The sequence below is a fragment of the Haplochromis burtoni genome, unplaced genomic scaffold (assembly GCF_018398535.1).
Source record: "Haplochromis burtoni strain Fernald_Lab_line unplaced genomic scaffold, NCSU_Asbu1 Contig_255, whole genome shotgun sequence".
NCBI lineage: Eukaryota > Metazoa > Chordata > Actinopteri > Cichliformes > Cichlidae > Haplochromis > Haplochromis burtoni.
This window is the reverse complement of record NW_024582616.1, coordinates 193438-216592: the sequence shown is the minus strand read 5'-3', so window position 1 is coordinate 216592 and position 23155 is coordinate 193438. Positions and strand designations below refer to the sequence as shown.

The 23155-nt window shown below is 43.3% G+C and overlaps 1 protein-coding gene across 7 annotated transcripts in view; it reads right to left on the bottom strand.

Annotated features, from left to right (window-relative positions):
* Positions 1–1567: 1567 nt before the first annotated feature.
* Positions 1568–23155, bottom strand: part of zgc:165508 (uncharacterized protein LOC100101652 homolog) — a 24128-nt gene continuing 2540 nt past the window's right edge. For 3 of the 7 annotated variants that reach the window (XM_005938303.3, XM_042227332.1, XM_005938306.3), the window contains exons 2-6: positions 20137–20276; positions 14509–14602; positions 14238–14420; positions 8556–8687; positions 1568–6418 (exon numbers count right to left, since the gene is read on the bottom strand). In XM_005938303.3, the coding sequence (XP_005938365.1) occupies positions 5760–6418; positions 8556–8687; positions 14238–14420; positions 14509–14578 (1044 nt within the window). In that variant the 5' untranslated portion in view covers positions 14579–14602; positions 20137–20276 and the 3' untranslated portion in view covers positions 1568–5759. Of the gene's footprint in view, positions 6419–8555; positions 8688–14237; positions 14421–14508; positions 14603–20136; positions 20277–22377; positions 23092–23155 lie in introns of those variants that run through there. The other 4 variants (XM_005938302.3, XM_042227333.1, XM_042227334.1 and 1 more) reach the window with 2 other exon arrangements.

The window sequence follows — 23155 nt, the reverse complement described above, 5'->3', positions numbered from 1 at the left end:
GATCCTAGAATCGCCCCTGAAGTGCTATAAATCTGCATTCTTGATAGTGGCCTGTACGGGGTGTTTTCTGTGTTTGCAAAACGTAGTTGGGTCTAATGAGAAAATGGAATATCTTTTTATTATCTTTGTTTATATTTATATGCTGGCCACAATGTTATTATATACAGTTGATGTCAAACAGTATTTAATGTTGCAGAATATTCATGCTGGAGGCAGTCTGACTTCTGTGAGAAGTGTTGGAGAAGTGGTCAAATAACATGTAGCTAAAAATGAAGTGTAGGGTGTCATCGTGCATAAACAATGACAACAGACCAGTTCCCTGTTGCTGAAATATACGTGGTCAGATGGTCAGTTAAGTTTGTTAACCATCTGTCACAGCCCCGATCCTGCTCACTTTATCCTAAAGTCAGGTTATAATTTCCACTGCTTGCCAATCTACATACTTTATGCTGTGAATGAAGTCTGTGAAATCTAAAATGATTCTTTTTTTGTCTTTAAGTTCATTATCACTGGGGTTCAGCGACCCATAACTTAATGGTGATTTACATTTGTCTGAGTGTTACGGCCCTAGCTGGGCCTCCTGAAACTGCCCTTGTGTGGGTGTGGTTTTTTTCTCCGCCTCCTCCTCTCCCTGCCCCTGCCTTCTCCCTTAGGACACACCTGCTGCTCATCTGCCCTCGTTTACCACCAATTACCCTCAGAGGTGATATAAGCTGGAGGAGAGCAGTGTGGGTGTGGGAGAGGCTTCTGCCCAGCACAGAGGTTTTCCCTCTGTGCTGGGCAGTGTGTGAGACTGGTCTAGGTGTGGAAAAGGCCTGCTGTGTGTGACCAGCCCCACTGTGTGTGGCTCTTTGTGAGTAGCTCTTAACTGAGCAGTAGTCTTCCTTGCTGTCTTTTTCTGTTGAAGCCTTATAGTTGTTTTCTTTGTTGACGTGGTCGCCGTCTCTTTGGGTTGGCCTGTCTGATTTATCATTAAAGCAGCGTTGCTGTCTCTTTTTGTTGTTGCTGTTTATATGAATATTGAGTTAACAGATTATAATAAAGATATATTTTGTGTTAAATACCTCTGCCTGGCGTTCTTTTCATTTCAACCTGGATCCAACTGTTACTGTCCCCCACCCTCTTTGCCTAGTTTTCATGTGGGGACGTAACACTGAGTGTGAACTCAGTATCGAGCTCTGCTCTGATTTATCCATCCTCTCCACTCTTTCCTGAACCGCCAAATGCATTAGCTGGCTCCCTGGGGGCCTGTGATGTCATGGAAAAATGAAATACATACTACTGCAGGACCACTGGAACCAGCTCGATTCTGTGCAGTTTGTCTCCAACGAGCGTCCTCTGCCCTGCTAATGACTTCATAATTATTATATCATCACGTCAGGGAGCTAATTGCAACAGGGTTTATGTTGTGTGTCCAAAGTGAGCATCCAGGACTAAATGATGCTGACAGAGGATGTAAAGTAATAGTTCATTATCTAATAATAACAACCTTTAAACACTGTATGAAATCCTTGGAGAACATTGCATCACCATGCGATTAAAAAAAGAACACACTTTTTTTTGTAAATAGCAATAACAATATTTTTATTAAGTTGAAATAATATCAGATGCAGCAGACAAAGTTGTTGTTTTTTTTCAAATCCAATATGGTAATATTCAAATAATTACATTCAGCCAAAACAGGAAGAAAGTATTAAAAAGAAGAGGGAGGAAAAAAGAAAGAGAGAGAGATGATTTCAATTCAGAAGGAGGAGAGGTTGAGTTTGAGTGTTAGATGTGGGTGGATGTGGGTGGTGGTACATGCATCCCAGGTAGGATGTGGATGGGACAATACATTCATTTACAGTCATTTCCTCGTACCCTGTTAGCCCATAGTGCTGCGATGCCTCTCTCTCAGTTGTATGGCTTTGCTCTCTGAACTCACACAAGCCTCCTCTCATTTCAGAGTGCACGCGTCGCCATGTGCACCCAAACACCCACCCCCGAGGATTTGTGGAACATTTTAATTAAAACAGCAGTGGCTAATGTAGGTTAAACATAGACCATCTCTGCCTGGGAAGATTCCACTCTCTGTGTTCCTGCAGCACTTTTCACGCTCTCTGTCTGTCTTGTGTTTGCAGCTCTCGTCCTGATATCCACAGGCGGGTGGGGCTGTGGCGCGGAGAGAAAGAGATCCGTCCCCAGGCCCTTCAGCTTTGCTCTAAAATGGTAAGTAGGTTATAAGGGGACAGGGGCACCAACGCCAACTGAATATTCATACACCCCCCCACCCCCCTCCCCTGCGTTGACACTGTCCAACAGATGTTTTGATGTCTTTTTATAGCGCTGGGTTCTTCCGTCACTATCACACACGTACACACAGAATCTGGAACACCTCTCTCTAATAAGTATCCAATGTCAGTGCTTGCCTGAAGCAACAAACGAAAACACACTGCCCAGACACACACACACACACACACACACACACACACACACACTAAGGAATATGTTTCATTGCAAAGACATCTGTCAGACTCAGAGACAGCAGGGTGGTCTTTTGTTAGTGGCCCACAAAATATTGTTCACTTCAAAACAGAGACCGTGGAAGTAAAAAAACTGTGAGGAGTTTTCTGGGACAGCCAACCTCGAAAGATGTCACTTAGAAAACAGGTGGTGGTGGTGGTGAGGAGAGGCAGTGGGGGGAGGGTAACGACAGAGTGAAGGGGAAAACGATAGACAGGAGAGACACGCATCTCCCGATCACCAGGCGGTTTTATAATCGCTAGCTAATTGCCTGTCGGCAAAGGTGGCACTCAGATGTCCTCTTAGTTACGTAATGAGACCCCTGTGGAGATAGATGGAGGGCGAGAGAGAGAATGGGGAGGGGGGGGGGGGGGGGAAGGGACAAAAGAAAGGTGGGAGAAGAGGAGACAGGAAATGACAGGACGGCTACAACAGGATGGAAACGGGACACATTCATCAGGCTGTCTGCGTGCGTGTCAGTGGGAAATCTGCTATTTTTTACTTTTTATATGGACAAAACACTCCCAGGAGGACAGAAAAGATGAAGAAATCCAGAAAAATGCCACTTCTACACAGGAAAAGGTTAATGGCTGAAGTCTCTAATAATAAAACACATTTTGTGGATCTGTGTGAGACAGAATAAGACAGCTGGGTGAATGAAAAATGCATCACCTTCAGTCTCACACACACACAGTCACACACAGATGGAAGGTGAGGACGCTCAGAGACACACAAACACAGTGGTGGACAAAGTGAGAAGATAAATAGAGGAAAAAAGGAGGGGGTTTCAGGGTGGGGGGTGGACAATGGCACACTCGCGTCACGACACCCAGACAAAAGCACAACCTCGCTTTGCCAGCATCGCCCAGCTTTTAATGTCAACCAAAAGGACAATGACGCAAATGGGCCGGCTGTAACCTCCAGCTACAGCAGGCGGACACAGAGGAGACGCAACAGGATCTTTGCTCTCGCTGTCCGACTCCAACTCAGGATTTTTACTCTGCTCTCACTCATATTGTTTTTTTTGTTTTTTTAGCAAAGGGGGGGAAGGAGGCCAAGCTACGGCCTGAGTGACATCGTAGATTTGATTATGGCGATGATGATGAAACATGGGAGGTCAAATGAAAGGCACAGCTTCAATGGTTCCCCCTGAGTTGTCACAATCTTTTCAAATGCTCCTCCTCATATTCACATAGTTTTGATCAGAATTCAGACGATTTAGCTTTATCGCCACTTTTTGCTTAATTTTTTTTTTCATTTTATGCACCTTTTGTTTTTTTTAATCTCCCACACTGGTAGAAGTCAAACCTCTGTCCAGCTCCCAGCTACACCAGACACTGTTTTAAAGGGAATTGCTGCATTGAAGGGATTTTGGAATGAATATACGGTGCAAGCTTAAAGTGCTTGCTGACATCTTACAATACAGACACACATACACACAATAACACACCCACACACCTGTGCAAAAACTTACAGAGTAGCACAGTGAGGTTTTTCTAAACAGTCGAACAAAATAAATTAAGGGATGTGGGGACTGATTCTGTGCTTTAATTATTTGTAGAAAATTAGTATGCGCACCGGGCTTTTTCGCACACACACACACACACACACACACACACACACACACACGGAGGATGAGAGCTGAGCGGTGTGATGCGAGCGGGGGCGGGATGCATCGATGCTCTGGTCCGATGGGATTTCCTGAGTTGTATGAATGACAGTCCCTCTGGGAGAACCTCAACAGGACTCCTGACGTCACAATGGAGACAGGAGATTCTGCAACGTGTCACATAAACATGCCCTTTTGCCAAGCATCGTAGAAAAAGAAGAGAAAGTCGAGAATAAAAGGCAAAGCTTTCCGAGAGTCAGCATGAGAGAAGAGAGCGAAGAGCGTTTTTGGAAAGAAAAAAAGGAGGAAGGGAGGGAAAAAAAAAAACAAGCTCTTCACGAGGATCATGACAAATGGCGATAACAAACTGTATCACAGTATCTTCTTTTGAAATAATTTTTTTTTGTTCACATTTGAATGTTTTTTTTGTTTGTTTGTTTCCCAGTAGACTATATCACACAGTGATAACAAAGAAAAGGAGAAATCTACAGCCACGTTAGCTTCGTGCAAAAACCACATACACTGGCACGCCGCATAGGCGAAGAGATCAAAGCAAGACAACGCATACAAAAATATAGAAAAATCTCCAATGCAACTTATCGCTTCACAGAGGAAAAAACAAAAAAACATATCTGTCTGTTTAAGACTGCGTGGCTTCCTGCTGAACACCCACAGCCACTTCAGGACTGCCAAAATTCTTGTGTTTTCCCTGCAGGAATCCACAGAATCACTCAAAATATCCAGAAGCCAAAGCTGATCATTATGGCGGATGCCCATCATAATGACGTTTGGAATAATATGAACAACGACTGTCTGAGTGATAGAAAACTAGTACAATAAAAACATATCATTTCTGTCATATCATCTGTGACAAATTTGTTTGTTTGTTAGTTGTTTTTTTTAACTTTGTTATTTTAAAATACATACTATGTCCTGTCACTTTGAAGACATTCCCAGCATTTGCTCATAATTGGTAGTGACAGGGATAAATAGTTTGGCATACTCAGCAAGCCATGCCCAAAAAGGATGCTATTTAGTCTCTTGCAAAGGAGGGGGGTTTGGGGGGAGGGAGGAAGGGCAGGTCCCAGGATGCAATGTCAACCTGCCCTCCTGTGGGAGACGCTGAGGTGGGAGGGGGGAGATGGGCAGGGAGGGAGGGGGGTTATACAGAACAGCTGAGATTACAAATCGTGCTCAAGACCGGGTCAGCCCAATGATTTCAGCACTTGCAAAAAACATGCAAATAGTAAGTCAGAGTTTTGGACTCTCAGGCATTCTGTGTGCCTCGGAGTGGCGTCTGTTTGCTTCACAGGTACAGAACAGAGCCGAAAACTGTGAGCGTCATACCCACGAGTCGGTCGCTGGGCTGCTTCAGCAAGTCCAGCACACTCGCCGCTTTCACATTGATAAGAAAAAGGATTGTTTGGACGCCTTCAAAGGAAAACTGACGGGAGACGTGGGATGAGGACAAAGCAGTTATGAGGAAATGCTGCAAGTAAGGCAAAGACGGATGATTTAATCGGTCCAAGGAGAGACAGAAAAAAACCCAACATGCTCAGAGGGTGACATTTTTCAGATGCCATGAAGGGGGCGAGGGAATCTTTCGGAGGGTGTGGAGGGATTCAACACTGAGGCGAGAAGAGAGGAGTCACTGGTTGTTTGGCTCTCCTGCCCTCTCTTCTTCCTCCTCCTCCTCTTCGTCCTCCTCATCCAGAGAAACGACACCAGAGGAGGCCACGTCGGACACCCTCCTGCGAGGGTCGTAGTCGGGCGGGTATTCCACCCTGTTGCGCTCCGCCTCCACCTGGCACACGGTGCTGTCATAGTCCTTGCAGGGGGTGTCGTCATCCTCACCTGGTGACAGGTACGTGTCAGAATAAGACATTGAGTAGCAAGGCGAGTCCTGACCCCCACAGGGCCTGATGCCCCGCCCTACCACTCCCAGGCTTTGGAAGCCACAGTCTCCCCCGCCAGGCCCACTCTGCCCCACCCTCTGAAGTCGGGCAAGGAGCAGCTCCTCCCGTCCATGCAGCGCTGACAGGATCTTTGCAGCAAGCTCTGCGGCGTTGCTGTGGGAGTGGGTGCCGCGGTGGCCTCCCAGGTCGCGCAGCAGCGGGTGCTGCTCATCCAGGCTGCAGAGGCTGGAGCACAGGGTGTCAGGAGAGCCTGCCGTAGGGGAGGGCTCTCCACTGCCACCTCCCTCTACACCTCCACCTCGACTCTCGCAACAGGGGCTTCGGAAGCCGAGGTGTTGGCAAAGCTGACTGTGGATCAGGTCCTTCAAGTAGGGAGGATAAGATGGCACATCTAGAGGGAATGACACAGACTGTAAGCATGAAGTCCTGAAGGAAGAAGAACAGCGATAAGATAACATTTTCAGTTGGTTTTTGTGACTGACTGCAGAATCAAATCAATTTTTTTCCTCATTTAAAGGAACCCTATGGAGACGTTTACCACTAGAGGCACTCTGGAGCTATTGTAGTTTTGTCATTTTGTCATTAATTTTTATTTGTGTCTTAATTTTTTGTTTCTTTGTTTTAAAATATCATGATGACATACCATAAACTCTAGATTGAGAGTACACACTAAAATGGCAATAACGGTAGTGTTACGTCCTCAGGGTATGTAATAAATATTATATTATATTATATCATATTATATTATATACTGAAACTAGGGGATAGAAGTAAAGTATTGATCTGTTTGTGCTAATATCGATCCAATACCAGTAGCAGCTTTAGTATCGATACTATCAATATTTGGCTCAATCCGCCCACTTGAACTAAATAAACTGCAACAAAAGTAACAAATAATTGATTAAATAAAATTAAAAAGTTAAAACTAAGCACTGGGTATAATGGGATATAAACTGCTGCCCCGAGGTTTATTTTCTTGTCATTTATTCTAAATGCCACGCTCCCTGCCAACTTAAGTACTTTCAAAAACACAAGTTACAGTTTTGTATTAGACAACCAAAAAACAGTTTATAATTTGATAAATTTAAGCACTGAAACTTTTCAATGACAATCACAGTAAGCTTTACTATTGTTAAAGATATTCTATTATCAAAGTACTCAGATGCAATGAAATATCACTCAGACACTTAGAGCAGTTTTAAACGTGCACGGGTGAGAGACTCAGGGAGAGACTCACACACCTCCTTGGTGCAGTCTGGCTTTATTTATACACATCATGAAGCATACAGAAAAGGAAATATCATCCTTATCTTGTCAAGAAAACAGGTGTGGTTTATCAAAAAACTCCGTGTTCTCTACAAGGTTGTTTCTTACTCGTGGGTGGCGGTTTCCTGCTAGTGTGAAGGCAAACAGTGACAATGTGAAGGCAAAGACTGATAATGTGAAGGCAAACAGTTTCCGTTATAGAGTAGGGGGCCAGCAATTAAAATATGCAGCTGGTTGAGTACATAAGAGAAATATAAACACTCTTAGTTGATTATTATATGAATAATAAAATCCTTAAAAGCAAAAATACTCTGACAACTATAATCTCAGAGTAGAAAAATAATGAAATGAAGTTTAACTATGAATTTACTCTCTATTAATTATTGTCTTTTTTATAAAGTGTTACGAAACATATGCATTTTACTGCACATGTATTTATCTCCATAGAGTGCCTTTTAAACAAACTCATGTTTCAGAGTTTACTGCTAAAAAGACACAGGAAGTTAAAACACCAGCATTCTCATGTTAGAAGCTACTCAATGCACAGAGTTTAAAAATGTTAAAAAGTTACTCTTTAAATAAAGCCATGCAATGTCCTGCAAATATTTTTAGTAGAAATACTAACATGGCATTATAAGGATGACAAAATGTGATTTGAGTGGAATCACTGTGGAAGCAGCGGAGGTCGGGATCTATTCAACAGTAAAATGAAAAAGTCGGTTTCACAGTGTCACAAACTCAGATCACGTTTCATGTAGAGCTGATTAATATCACAAACAGGTTTGCACATGTGGAGCTGTCTTCACTGAAGGGTCTTTGCCCCGAGGTAAGAAAACATTGATGATCATATGAAGACATAGATGCAAGAATGAGGTGAACCTTATTAGCTGCAGTACGGGTTATTGGTGGTTCCATGTAATCAAGATGAAAGCTGTGGTGAACACGAGCATGCACGTACACACTGCCTTGGTCAGATGCACTCTGTGTATTTATAACCCGCTCACACACCATCCTCACACAGACACTGTCTCTGCTGCAAAGGAAATGATATTAAACATGCAGGAGGGATATCAAATTGCACCAAGGAACCAAAAAAAATGTCTGGAGAGGATGAAAACTAGGGCACTGGGACAATGAAAGACACAGAGACAATGAAGGGGGGGAGTGAGGAAGAGGGTGTGTAACAGGGTATTAGGGAGGAAGGGCACAATATGAAGGAAGTAAATGTGATTTAGTGATTTAGTGTCTGTGTGGGTGCTTACCTGTGCTCTGTGTGGTGGGCTCATTCGCAGGCAGGTAGTCTTCATCATATGAGTCATCATTGGACTCGTCGCCATCCACGGAGGACCAGGCCCTCAGCTTAGCCTCTGCAATGGCAAACTGCTCCGCCACACCTGCAAACACACACGGACACGCATGAGCTACACATGCACACAAGCTATGACATGATTGGCATAGTAACAAGAAGGAGCAGCAAGGCAGTGAGCCTCCACGTCATGTAGCTGATTTTAATTGGCAGGTCTGACCGAGCAACAAAGCACACGGCGCAGAATAAGAAGGGACACAGACTGTTCTCCTTTTGCAGTAAATGCTGTTCGGCAGCCATTTAGCTCGTGTACTTCAAACAGATGTCACAGAGTGTGTGACAATGTTGTTATGCAGGTTGCATTCCTTCCAGTGCCGAGGAGACAGTGAGTTGGAAGAAGCACAAAGATGAGAGTCTAGCACTGGCTAAATGTGTTTGCCTCTCATAATAGCAGGAAAGATCCATTATTGATCAGCACTGACATTTTTATTGAAATGACAATGATATCATTTCTTTATAAAATAAGAAAATATGACACGCATGTCATGATGCATTTAATGCATACTCATGATGGCAGACGGCTGTACGTGCGTGTGTGTGTGTGTGTGTGTGTGTGTGTGTGTGTGTGTGTGTGTGTGTGTTTGAGTTTGTTGTTGATGTGACTCAGCAAGTGCCAGAACCAGTAAGCTATAAGAACCAAGTGACCAGTCACCAGTTATCATCAGCAGAAGCTGACCAATCAGAAAGCCCTTTCTCTGTTTTCCTCATCATGTCTCTGCCCACTCTCATCATGCCTTTCTTACAAATGTCTTTCTTGATAAAACACTATCCACTCGCCTGCTCATGACTACTGTTCGATTGTCTTTCATAGTGCATACCTGCCCCTCTCTTCTTATTAGAATTTCTGTCTCCTTCGTCTCCATCACCTCATGTCTCTCTGACTCTCTTTCTCCCTGCTCAATGCTCAGTATTCGTGCGTTGTCTCCCACAGAGAAAGATCGATGATCTCATTCATCTTTCACTGTAACTTGGCCCTGAGCGTCCTCACAAACACTGGCACATGTACCAGCAATAGAAATAGTGCGGACTGCTCTTTACTTCTCCTTTCAAAGTCTTTTTATAATTCCTTTAAGCAAGCATTAAATACAAGCTACAATAATAAAAGAACTTTAATAAGAAAAGTAAACATTTAGTTCAGATCAATAAAAATAGTATTTCACAAAATATCTATAAGGTAAAAAAGACCTTATGTGTTTAACTAAAAACAAAAATATAAAGTAAAATGAACTATAAGAAAACAAAATATAAATAAGTTAAAGAAAATGAGTACAAAATTATATAAAATATTATTCATTATTTATTCATAATGAGAATTATTAAATGTTATAATTACATTTATTATTAATTATCTAATTAATTATAATTGAAAATCTGAATATAATTCAAGATGCTAAAGTAAATTGACAACAGGAAAGTAAAACAAATTATTAATTATTAAATGTAGTTTAAAAAAAAAACTACAATTTACATTCATTTGTAGCAAAATAGTGTAATGGAGGGTACCACAGGGTAGCATTACAATAGGTGAAGCACTTTACAACGTAGCATAGCACTGGGTAACGTAGCACAGAGTAACATAACGTAACAAGGAACAATAGCATAGTGTAAAATAACATAGTATAGCGTAGCATAGCATAACGTGCAATGTGTAGCGTGATAAAGCATAACATAACGGAAAATAGCATAACAAAGAATAATAGCATAGAGTAACATAACATAGTATAGCGTAACCTGACATAGCATAACCTTTCATAATGTAACTTCACCTCGTTGGCGTAATATAAATCTGGCCATGCAGCTACAGTGCTGGCAACAGAAACTGGTCTGGACTCACTGTAATGAACACATACATAGTTTGCCACATTCTTCAATGACATTATATGGGGCGATCGTGGCTCAAGAGTTGGGAGTTTGCCTTGTAATCGGAAGGTTGCCGGTTCGAGCCCCGGCTTGGACAGTCTCGGTCGTTGTGTCCTTGGGCAAGACACTTCACCCGTTCACCAGAGGGCCCGGTGGCGCCAGTGTCCGGCAGCCTCGCCTCTGTCAGTGCGCCCCAGGGTGGCTGTGGCTACAATGTAGCTGCCATCACCAGTGTGTGAATGTGTGTGTGAATGGGTGGATGACTGGATATGTAAAGCGCTTTGGGGTCCTTAGGGACTAGTGAAGCGCTATATAAATACAGGCCATTTACCATATTCTAGGCACGTGTGAGTATGGAGATACTCTGCAGGATTACCTGCAAAGTGTGTGTGTGTGTGTGTGTGTGTGTGTGTGTGTGTGTGTGTGTGTGTGTGTGTCTGAGCATGCTGGCAGAAGTCAGTCTATCGAAAGGACAACCCCAGCAGCTCTTTCAATTCTCAGCACGCCTCCTACACACATACACAGAAGTATATTCACAAACACCAGTGTGTTCTAGAGTAACTAGTTCAAATACGCACTAAGCCCACCAAATGCTCACTTAACACATTCGCACATGCCTGCTTAATGCATTAACACACTTGCTGACATTCACACAGTGTCTCCAGTCACCCACAGTAGCACCATAACAGACTACAAGGTGAAACTTGATAAACAAATAAAGAGAGTCAGCACAAGTGGCGGCTCCCTGAGATGAAGAGGAGTACAATGTGTAGTAATATCTCTCCAACAACTACCCCCACTGCTTCCAACTGTAATACAGAAACAAAGAAATGAATGAAATGAAATAATTTGAAGCTTTTATGTTTACATGCTGTTATCTACCGTTTAAAACAAAGCAAAAAAACCCACTCTCTGGTATGCATTACAGTTAGCTGGCCAGGATCAACTAATACTATACAAATATAGTACTGTTTGAACTATATAAATAGTACTATATACAAAGAGTACAGGTTTAGTCCTGATAGTGTGTTGATCTTATGTATGGATATAATGCTTTTAGGTACCTCATCAATACACGTACACAAGACCATGAGATCACAAAGACAAGACGGATGAGTAAACAGTTAAAGAGGACAGAAAAAAAGAAGGCAGAACAGAGGAGGCACAGAAGAAAATCGCTCTGTTACGGTGCCACTAGCCGGGAGCAAAACCTTACTGTGCAAATTAACCTTGAGAGTCTGCATTGCAGGGAGCGAGCAAAAGAATAGAGGGAGAGTGGGCAGGAGGGGCAGGGTGAAAAAGATGGAAAAGAGGTAAGAGAAACAGAGGTCAGGGGGAGAAACATTTAAAGAACGGACAGTGAATAGGATAAGAGAATAAATACAGGGGACAAGAGTGAGTGAAAGAGTAGGCAAAGATGAAGTGAGTCGGGGAAATACAGAGGAGACAGATGAGCTGTGGTGAGTGCGCTCTCTCTCTCAGAGGAACATGAGAGGAGGAGAAGAGTTAAAGACAACAAATGCTAACATGTGATCAGTGTCTGGATATCTTACCTGACCAATGACATTTGAGCCTCCTTGTATTTACACCTGGTATTAATGAGTGTTCTTGTTGTCTCAGTTTTGCCTGCTTTGTGATTACATCTCAATATTCAAATTAGGAAGGCAGGTGTGACTGGCTGTGGAAAAACAATCAGGCTGTTCCAGGAAAGCTCTACTTACCTACTCGACATAAGGAAAATAACATCTTAACCGCGGTTATGTCATTAGAGTTATCTCAGCTTGGGCTGAACTCACTCTGCATTACAAACAGCTAAAGTGCACAAAACTGTAAGCTCTCGTGTTTTGATTCAACTTTTGGAAGTCATGGAATTTATCGCCACATTGCCCGTCTCATTATACAGCAGTGCTGTGCAGTACTGCAGCTCTTTGTTGTTCATCTGATACCAAGTAAATATGGGAGCAGCATTGACAATACCAATACAGATACTTTTAACCTATAAAGGCAGCTTATATAGCGGAGAGCAATGTGTCAGTATTTATGAGCTCAAGCTTCACTAATTTGCACATTTTAAACACATTTTAATGACCACTAAATCACTGTGATTTACTGCAATTACAGCGATTGTGATTAGTACACAACAAAGTACACCTGTCATTTTATCATGCATTTTGAAAATTAGTTTTTTTGGAGACCTTGAATGTTTACATTGGGTCAACGTCTGTTGTTTAAATGTGCAATAGGCTATAAAATAAAATAGATGTGACAATTTAACGCAATTTCAGTGAACTACAAATTGCACTTTGAGGACAGAAGCAAAGTATTAATATTAACGTGCTAGTCATGATCTGACACCAATACCTGTGTTGGTATCAATACTATTGTTTTTCAGATCAATCCGCTCACATCCACTGTACAGTGTGGCTGATTTAATCCTGTTTGAGATCCAGCCACAAACCACTCTTCCTTCACGTGTTGCAATCAGCAATTGGTGCCGCAATGATATTATTAACGTACGTAACTCAGGCAAGAGATTACCTGTCACGGCTGCCGAGGCGAGCCGTGTGGAGTGGGAAGAAGGACCCAAGATGCAGGCAGTGGATGAGATACCGGTGGTTTTATTTACAGAGGTGTAGTGGCAAACAAACAGTGGGGTATAACAAATAACTAAATACACCTAAACTGGGAGAACTAAAAATAACAGACCTGGGAGCATATGACAACGGGATGAGAAGCAGATGAGGAACAGGACACCGTGGAACACAGGGTAACAGACTGACACGGAGTTACACAGACTGACACGGAGTTACAAGACTGACACGGAGACACAGACGAACACGAGCAACCAGGGCTTAAATACACACACCAGTAATCAGGGGATGAGAGACAGGAGGGCAACACAGCTGGGAGGAATCTGGGCTGACGGGACAGGGGAAACGTAAACTGAGCACACTCACATACGACACGGACCTTCACAATAAAACAGGAAACTCGCCAGACAGAGACAGACTCGTAAACAGGCATGATGACGTCATGGACAAACAGAGGGACATACGGGCAGAGAAGACTAAGCACAGGCAACCTAAACCAGAAATAATAACATCATCATCAGATAACTAAAGAATCAGAATATAATTGTAATCAAAACAGTATCACCAGAGAATAACTAATCCATAATGCAAAATAAACCAAAACATAAGAAACTCAAAATACTGGGTCGACCCGACCCAGGACCGTGACATTACCTCCTTTCCCCATGTTTACCTGATCACACTAACAGTGACGATGTTGTGTTTGACACAGCATTAGATGGAAGTGCTGGGGTGGAGGTGGGTTGCAAAAGCGCTTGCACACGATGTAGGCTGAAGCAGCTTAAATAGCTGTGACATATGATATCTGAGTACTAACCAGCCATCAGCTGATTGGGGTTGATGTTTCTGTGAACAGGTCTTGTTTAATGCTAAATTGTACCTGCAGTGATTTATTGAAGTTCATGAGCATGCAAAACTGATATGCCGTTAATATAGTGGTGATGAGTTTGCTGTTAAATTAGCCTACATTTACTCTTATTATGGTTTCTTGTGTAACTAATGCTTCATCATGACGTTTTCATATGCCCTCTTGCCTTAAGTCATTGTTTCAGTTTGTTACCAGTGCCTGTGTAAAAAACACTCTCTATAACTTTTTATAATACATTATAAGAAACACAAAATCTTACCAGCAGCAAAGCGTGCCTCCTGCTCTCCTTCAGTGAGGTCAGAATAGGAGTTGAAGTCTGACTCCAGGGCCGCTGTAGTGTCTATAGGCTTGCACCAGCCTTTCCACTCTATTAGATGGGCTACTCTGCCCTGTGCCATGGCTGTAGGCTTCGTCACATGGTCCTTGACCACCTGGGAAATACCTATATGCCAAATATCAAGGATTAGACCGCAACATGACTTCGCAATGATCAGGTGTTTTCACCATGTACAATATCATGCAGCACTCACCATGCAGGGAGGATCGTGCTAACGCAGCAATCTCTTGAATAGTGAGAGCTCTTCTTGATTTTGGTAACATCTCAATGGTGTCGTCAACATTCACCTGAAACGGCAGAAAAGAAAAGAAAAGAAAAAAAATAAGAGTGAGTGAAAACTCATACAGTAGCTCAGCGTGAATGTGAGCCAGCTCTGAATACATCCTGCTATGAGTCACAGGAGAAAACACAGTGCTGCCTTTTGATAGAGAAGGAACTCCTGGATTCAGAGTACAGAGTACTACTACAAGCCTTTGTGAACTGAAGAATTTTCTCTTTACACACTTTAATCTGTGTTTTAATGAGTTGCACGCTGCACACCATCAATAATGTACAGCAGTTACTCCAAAGCTGGACTGTGCTTATGTTTAACCGACTTATGTAGCACACAATAGCAAGTTAAATGTCCTATTTAAGCACTCTGGATGAGCATAGTGTTTGTTGAAGGGATGAAACAGAAGTTGCAGAAAAATACTTGATGCTTGGTCGCACTCACGTTCGCTTTAGTGGTTTTGCCTGCTGGCTAATTAGCAAACTAATAGTTCAGGTAACTGAGAAGATGCTTCTCAAGATACAATGGAGGATTTAGCTATGCGGCTGCAAGAACGGAGATGGTTGAGGAAATGGAGCATTTCTATGTGTTTCACTCATATTTATTTACAGATTATCTCCAAACAGCTGTTACCCAAGTGAATCCCTCCAGTGGCATCAACTCTGTCAGGTAGATTTTTATTTTTTTTGACATAGTTAAAATTCTGTCTGTTTAAATGTGTGTGAGTGTGTGTGTGTGTGTGTGTGTGTGTGTGTGTGTGTGTGTGTGTGTGTGTGTGTGTGTGTAGACAGGTCATTTCCGATTAGAGAACTAAGAGAACCAGACTGAAGACAAAAAGATGGTCCCCTTCCTCCCTCCACCCCGTCCTCAGTCAAATCTGTCTGCTCTGTAAACTCAAACCACAGAGGGAGTATCAGGTGTTGACAAGTTCCTTTGTCTGCTAACTTTTTACAGCACGACCTGTACTCACGTGGGAGCACGTCAGCAGCAGGGGCTGCATGCTGAGCTAATGCTCCCACGTTGTTACTTGATATGGGTCAACACACTTGGCTGACTGAGCAATTTGATGATTTCTTTTGTAAAAGGCTGAAGAGGATCTCAACAGGTACAGGTTGTCTCCAATCCCACTGTGACTCACAATGGAGCTGTCTGATGCTCTAGTTTCAATCATCTAAAGGAACAGCACTGGACTACTTGACCTACTATGAAAGCCATATTTCCCTTCCTTGTTGCAGTGAGTCACCAGTCTATGCAGGCCGCATCTGATGTGCAACGAACACTGGTGATGAAGTTAGCTCAACACAGGAGCTTCACCCTGACCTTGTCGTGTCAAGTCCACTTAACCGCAACAAAACAGCAGCCTGAATAAATGAACAACAAAACTATCTGTCAGAGGGGCGCTGTCATGGCAGAGGGGATCCCACACTCAAGACATGCTAATCCTCCTGTGTCGCAGAGGTGCTCACAGATCGGAGGGAGGATAATCTGGAGGAGACGTGATGCATAGCGTCAAGGAGCTCTAGAATAACATATGATGTTGGGCTTTAATTGGAAATCAGAAACGACCCACAGCTAAATATCTTATTTGCTTTCAAACAGCTGCTCTGAGAAAGTCTAACATGGGAGGATTGTATAAATCATTGGAGAAAATCCATCTCAAGAACTCATGTCTAACCCTGCCTCATGAATCTAAACTTCATTTCACAGCTTGTTTTTTTTCAGTGGAATATTCCATGATGATTTCAGGGGGATATCACTACCCCAACACGATGCGCTTTTTCTTATAAAGAACACAAGCTTTTGAAAAACATGGATACAAGCTCTCTGCTTGAGCATCATCATGCTGACTACCGACTCTGCTCCTCCATCGACTCCCTCCCTCCCCGCTCTCCCACTACCCCACTGAACAGCAGAGTGAACACGAAGACATGAACCGTACTCAGAGCAGACAGGGTGCTCAAGACTGCTGTGCAGAATCTTTATTCAGTGCAAAGTAGCACACATTTATATACCTCAGATATTTTAAATACAACTGACTGAGTTTTAATGTCAAAATCCTTCATTTTAAAGTTTCATGTCTGCAGGTCAGTGTACTGGCTCCTGTAAGAACAACAGTGCAAATACGCACGTACACACATCACATCAGAATCCATAAAACTTCATGGTCTACTGATTGCCAGCAGCAAAGAGGCTGCTCAGGTTCACCTTTGGCTTTTAAATCATTGGTTAAGTGCTGTCTGTGTGAGCCGTGGCCTGGAGACAGCACAGAGAAAAATGCAGCGGACTCATCAGAGCAACTTGCATTATCAGTGCCTCTTTAACTGCATCACCTGAAAGCCTGCACACTGAGATAAAAGCATACTGTGAGGTTTGATTCCTTTGTTTTTATTTAGTTTTTTCTTATTAAATTTTTTACAAAGATTGTCACTCCATTAAAAAAAACTGTAGCCGTTGCTAACACAATTTTTTTCAATCCATTTGAAACGATCTGGGATTCCAACTCCACCATCTTGGACTGCAGTTTGTGAAAGGAGTTCTTCTTTGCCTGTGCTAAGAGCTGGAGGGCCACTCTTACCAGAACCTGCAGCAGGTCTAAAAGTGGTTCACAGGGCAGAACTAGGACTACCGCTGACAGCTGCAGTACAAGATGGTGGAATTGAAATTGAACCCATTATCTGTCACAAAATACTTGGGAATTCAATTTTTTGCAGAGGAGAGCCTTACAAATGGTATTGCTTATTCACCACAAATAGAATCTAAATCTGTGGGGAAACACTGGAATGTGCTGCATTTGCTATTGTACCTGTGATTAAGAACCTAAAGTGGATTATTAGGCTTACCTATTTCACTGGTCTGCAGTGACACAGCCACAGAATAACATAAAACAATGCCCCAGGTTTTCCAATAAGCCTGGCAGAGAAGCATTTTACAGCCATAGCTTCTGTTTTATGGGCTAATTGAGGTCACATCACAGCAGAAATCTAACTTGTACCATTGTACTGGCCAACTGAGTCAATTACCCTGTTCTTGTTTACCAAATGTCAACCCCTTCTTCTGCCACCCATACATGACAAAAAAAAGTTGAGAATTCAAGCCCTCAGAGCTGTTAGTGGAACAGAGCGCTGTGGCTTCTGCTTCCACTTGTGGAAAATAGCCTGAATATTTTGACACGCCACGTTTCTACCGTCTTCCTCTTTTCTCACCCTCTCTCTGTCTGTTAACTTTTCCACAATGGGAACATTTCTATGGCAACCAGTCACCGTGGAACACTTCCTCCCGGCGTGTCTGTGTGCGTGATTCACCAATGATGTCACACACTCAGAACACCAACCGACAGCCAGATTAGAGACTCTCACACATGGCGTCCTGCTTTCTTTTTACAGTAGACGCTGTAGCATTAAATAGAAATGTAGGATGCTGAAGCAGGGTCCGTTAAATGTGAAGCATTAGAGCACTTCCTCTGTAATATAGATGTGTTGAGCTCAGCAGTCCAGCCAAGCTGTCTCTCACAGTCTCCAATGTTCAATATCAGGCCTGCCCATGAAGAGCGAGAGGCTGCATTTCGTAATGGATCACTTAGATGCCGCTAATCAGTGCCTGGCTGGCTCTATGCGACACATCTTATTCACACCCAGATGGTATCCACTGACAAAACTGGGCAAGGTGGATTCATCATCACTCTTGTCATCTCTCAGCCAATTATGAGCCTGCTAACTCTCACTGCTGTTGCATTAAGTAGCTTGCTGTAGCTGAACCCCTTCTTCGTTCCTTATAGGAATCTTTTAAATAGGTCAAAGCATCAGGGTCACATAGATTAGTAGATTCACAGTCAAGATGATATTTGCAAAACTTCTCAGAGAGAGCCGCTGGACTCACCCAAATTCCACTTACCTCCTTTTTTTAAAATATATGCCTGCCAGACAAGGGCATCCCCCAAGGCTTTTTAGTTCTGCGAGAGAGCATGTCAAGCCTTGAGTCCACCTGTATTTTCAATTGTCAGATCAGAAATACAGATTAAAATGTGCAAATGTGTTCATCTTGGCTTGGGAATTCGAATGAACATCCAGGCAGATGCTCCAGTTGGGCATATGCGGAGCAACAGCGCTCTCAGTGTACAAGCTCTCGTGTGCAGAGTGAGGGACCTTGCACGTCACTGAGATTTCATTTAAAATTCCTAATTTGAAAGAAGTAGCCACTAATTACCCTGAATGGCTTGTAAAATCAGTTGAGAACCAGCTGGTTAGTGTCAGCAATAGCTAAAAAGGAGAAAAGAAGCCCAGGTTGAAATGCACATTACAGACTTGGGTGCCTTGATTAATAAGGTAATTATCAGAGCAGGAAAGGTTGAGGAAATAATTTTCCACTTCATGTGGGGAGATGCAGCCATATCTGATAGTTGCTTCTGCAGGTTATAATCCACCAGTTTACTTAAAACATGGCCCAGACCATACGTGTTCAGCCACAATTGTGCTGCCAGAGGTGAGCCTTTTAAGGCAGAAGATAAAAGAATAACACGTGAACTTTTGCAGCAGCCTGCCCTTTCACCCTGTTAACAATCTGCATCAGATAACATGACTGCCTGTTAGAACAGAAATAACAAATCAGCGCGAGAAGAGAGGAGATTACTGAAATACTTAATGTCAAATATGAGCGTTTATATTACCACCGCTACATCTTGCATGACTACATCCAAAGTAAATACAGGACCAGTACTGCTGATAGCAACACTGATACTGATAGCTTTAGTTTATGAAAGCAGCATATATAGGGGGAACAGTGTGACATTATTTATGAGATGAATCATCATTAATTTGCAAATTCCGAACACATTTTAACGACCGCTAAATCACTGTGATTGTGATTACTTTCCATAATAATAAATTAACAAGACAACTTTCAGCTTTCAGTGTATTTTGAAACTGGGTTGTTGGAGACCTGGAGAGTAATGTGCCATCTCTACAGCCCTTTGGGGTTGTTTAAATGTAATATAGGCAACATGACAGTAAACACAAAAAGATACAGTGCACGTCTGAGGTATATTTTTCCATTTCAGTCCTAATTTGTTAGTATCAGTCTGATACCAATGCCAATACTGGTATCAATACTGTGGATATTTGGACAAATTAGGGGAGATCCTGCTTCTGTGCACACTAGTTCACTGTTATGATTCACTGGCAGACTTGAGCCATTGTTTCTTACACCTGTGAAAATGGTCTATAATAATCTTATTATTGTCAATGCAGAACCACTTTCCAAAAGAAATTAAGGTGCCGATAAAAGCTTTTGAATCTAATTAAACACATAGGCTACATGTCCATTTTGTAGAGTAGGCCTGGTCTCTTTAAACGGCGCTGCACCCTGCTGCTACTACATTTAATGTGACATTGTCTTCATTTGAATCGCCATTAGTGCCCATTAGAAAGCACTCAGAACTGTGTTTAAATGTCTAACGTGAACTCTAGCCGAGCTATCCAACAGAAGACACTGCACGGGGTCGTTATGTCACAAAAAACTTTTTTTTTTCTATGATAAAGAGAGAATTAAGGGCACCTCGCTGAAGTCCAGTGCGCCCAAAGGTGCTGTCAGTATCAGCCTGCGCGCCAAGGAGGTCCGCGTGCTCCCCAGGAGCGCTAGGTCAGACAGGGAGCTTGCCGCGCTCCAGTCCACGCGCAACGAACCGTCAACCGCCACTGTCAGGAGGAAGAGAGCCACGTGAGGATTATATCAAATGAACATGTCAGAAAACAACTCCACGCCGCATTCTTGCTCCGTAAAGCGTTGAATAGCGACATAAATAATAAGCAAAAATGTGATACTATGACAAAGGCCACAGTAACGTGGCAATAAAGTGTAATTAATGATTCGTAACGTGCTTTTTTTGTCTTCTTAGTGCACTGGAGTTTTAAGGCTTAAGCTAACCTTGTGTGTTTCAAAGTTTCAGTCACCATGCCAACGTCATGCCTCCAGAGGGACCACAGGTCGGGCGCTCAGGGGTGATGACCGTATAAGGTAATGTGGTGTTCGCGTCTCACTAACTTTGCGTTTGTTTGTTTTATCGGAAAAAAATTAAAACACCGAATTTCCCTTTAACTACCAAATTCCTAAACACGCTGCAGTAAATACAATAAAATAAAATTGAAATAACGACCAGCTTTAAAAAGTAATAACAATAAACCCGAATGTTAAATAGTACAAATTTAAATTGAGGCCTTAAAGGCGTATTTACTGTAAGTGCTTTCCTCCTTATGTAATGTATACAAGTGTTGGGCTTCTTTATTGCAGCGCATTCTGAGGCTATATGTAGTAAGATAACAAGAGGCGGGCGGTGCATACATTTCCATGCACTTAAAGCCATGCTATGCCATGCACACGTACGGTTCTGGCGGCAGCTTGGGCCTGTTAGATGTTTCATAAAGTCGGGTCTACTTTTTCGGAAGGACTGAAGCAGAGAACATTAAAAAAATGAAATTGATCAAATTAAAAACTAAAAAAGCAGGAACCAAGGAGCGTGTCTTCTCGTTTGTTTTGTTTCGCTTTTAAAACATTTTTTTTTACGTCAGCCGGCTACGTCACGAACAAACATAGGCAAGGCTCCGACTACGTGAAGCGCAAATGTCACCAAGCAACCTTCTGGTTGCAAACGTCACGGAACCGCCCGCAGACACGTGACTGTCCGCTTGATTGGGCACGTTTAACCTTTCCATTATCTTGCCCTCTCCGTGACCTCACAGACAGAGAGTGTGTAGGACCAAAGGTGCTCGTGTGCACGCGGCGCTGCGGAACATTTCAGCACCAGGACAGCTCCCCCCAACTTTGCATCGCTCAGCGTCTGCGTCCACGTGCACGCCCCCAGCCCACTCAAATCTCTCCAAATCAGTTCTGCACAAACGCGATTAGGAGGCGGGCCTTTAAATGTCAGTGCCCAGCTCATCTTTCCGACCCTTCGCTGCAGGGGAGGCGTTTCTAGTTACTGCCCGTGAAAAGAACAACTCGCTCGATTAGTCGCCAGCGCCCATCTCAAATATTGAATCCGATATCAGTCACCGGACTTCAGCAGTTTAGCGCCCCGAGCTCATGTTGCCCACCTGCTGAATTCAATATGCGCTGTTTAATTGGGTGTGACGAGATCGGATGCCCGATCGGGGGGAGGAGGGTGGGGGTGTATTGTATCGCTGAATCTAGGCCATCTTTAGTCGATGCGAGTATTGTTCAGAGGAGTGGAAGATGCGCACGTGCGTGTGTTCTGTGTAGTTTTCAACTGAGTTGCAGACGGTCATTTGAGCCTGCGTGGAAAGCTGTGCACCCTCACTGTTTTGCATTTGACATACACATGACAGCAACGAATCACCGGAAAGCCGCTCGGCGAGCCCCGCACGCTGAGATGTTTGTTGATCAGCTTTGCTGGCCTTTAAACCCGCACGGTTGGTTTGAGCGACATTGCACAGACACTCACAAATGCGTTTTGCTTTCAAGCTTGCATTGGGCACGTCGCGCGTGTCAGATCAAGGTTGCGGTTTAAGTCGTGGCTGTGGATCAGAAATGCATGGAAGAAAAAACAGATCCACAGACACTGGTGATAAGGACGTTTACGGTCTAAAGTTTTTGGACCACTTAAAGCCCATGCGCACTTCTTACCTTACATTTATACTGCGAGACAGCCTTTTCTCTAACAATACAGCCTCAGGTATCAGTAGATTTCTATTAGAGTTTTAAAATACCACAGATAATAAAGTAACTAAAGCTTTAAATTAATGATGTAAACAGACTAACATATAAATACATGTAACTCACATTAACACTGTACGTGACTGTACCACGTTACATTCCACCACTGGAAGCACTAGTCCTCTCAGTGCTTCCGTGAAGTGGGCACTGGAAGATTAAGAGCATTTCGGCCTTTAGAAGCTCACGTTTGGGGCACGGCCATGACTGCGGGTAAGGTGGATGGGACTGGGGTCTGAATGAAAGGAAAGAGCACAGGTGGTGTAGGTTAGGGTGAAGAATAAGACTAAAAACATGTGGCGCATTTCTTATGAGGGGGGCTCACCGTTCTCCTCCGCGTGGGCCTAATTTGCTCTTTTTTAATCTTAATTAATCTTCTTCCCTTGACTGTGATCTATCTAAAAGGCAGCCTCAAGCAGTGTCTCCTCTCCCCCGTCACAGCAAACGAGCGCTGCAGTCTCGGCTTTTATTTGTATTTATCTGTTAATTGTGCTCCTAGGTCTCTGCTCGCACTCGGTCTCCTTCCTTCTCTCTCTCCCTCTCTTCCACCGTACTTTCCGTTGTCGTGGAAACTGTAGAAAGAGAGACCTCGACCGTGCATCTTTCCCTCTCTTTCTCTTCGCCTCTCTGGTGTCTTCGGGCTCTCTGACAGACTTATGAGCCCATCAACACAATTAGGTCAAGACCGGTGTGATGTCACACACGTTTATCCACAGTGTGAATGTGAGATGTGAGAGGCAAACAGGTGGCTGCTGCCTTAGCTGCACTCTTTGCTGGATGTGCGGGAACACCGTGTGCACGTAGGCGGCAGACCTGTGTGAGGGGTAATGGGACCGGAGGGGGGGGG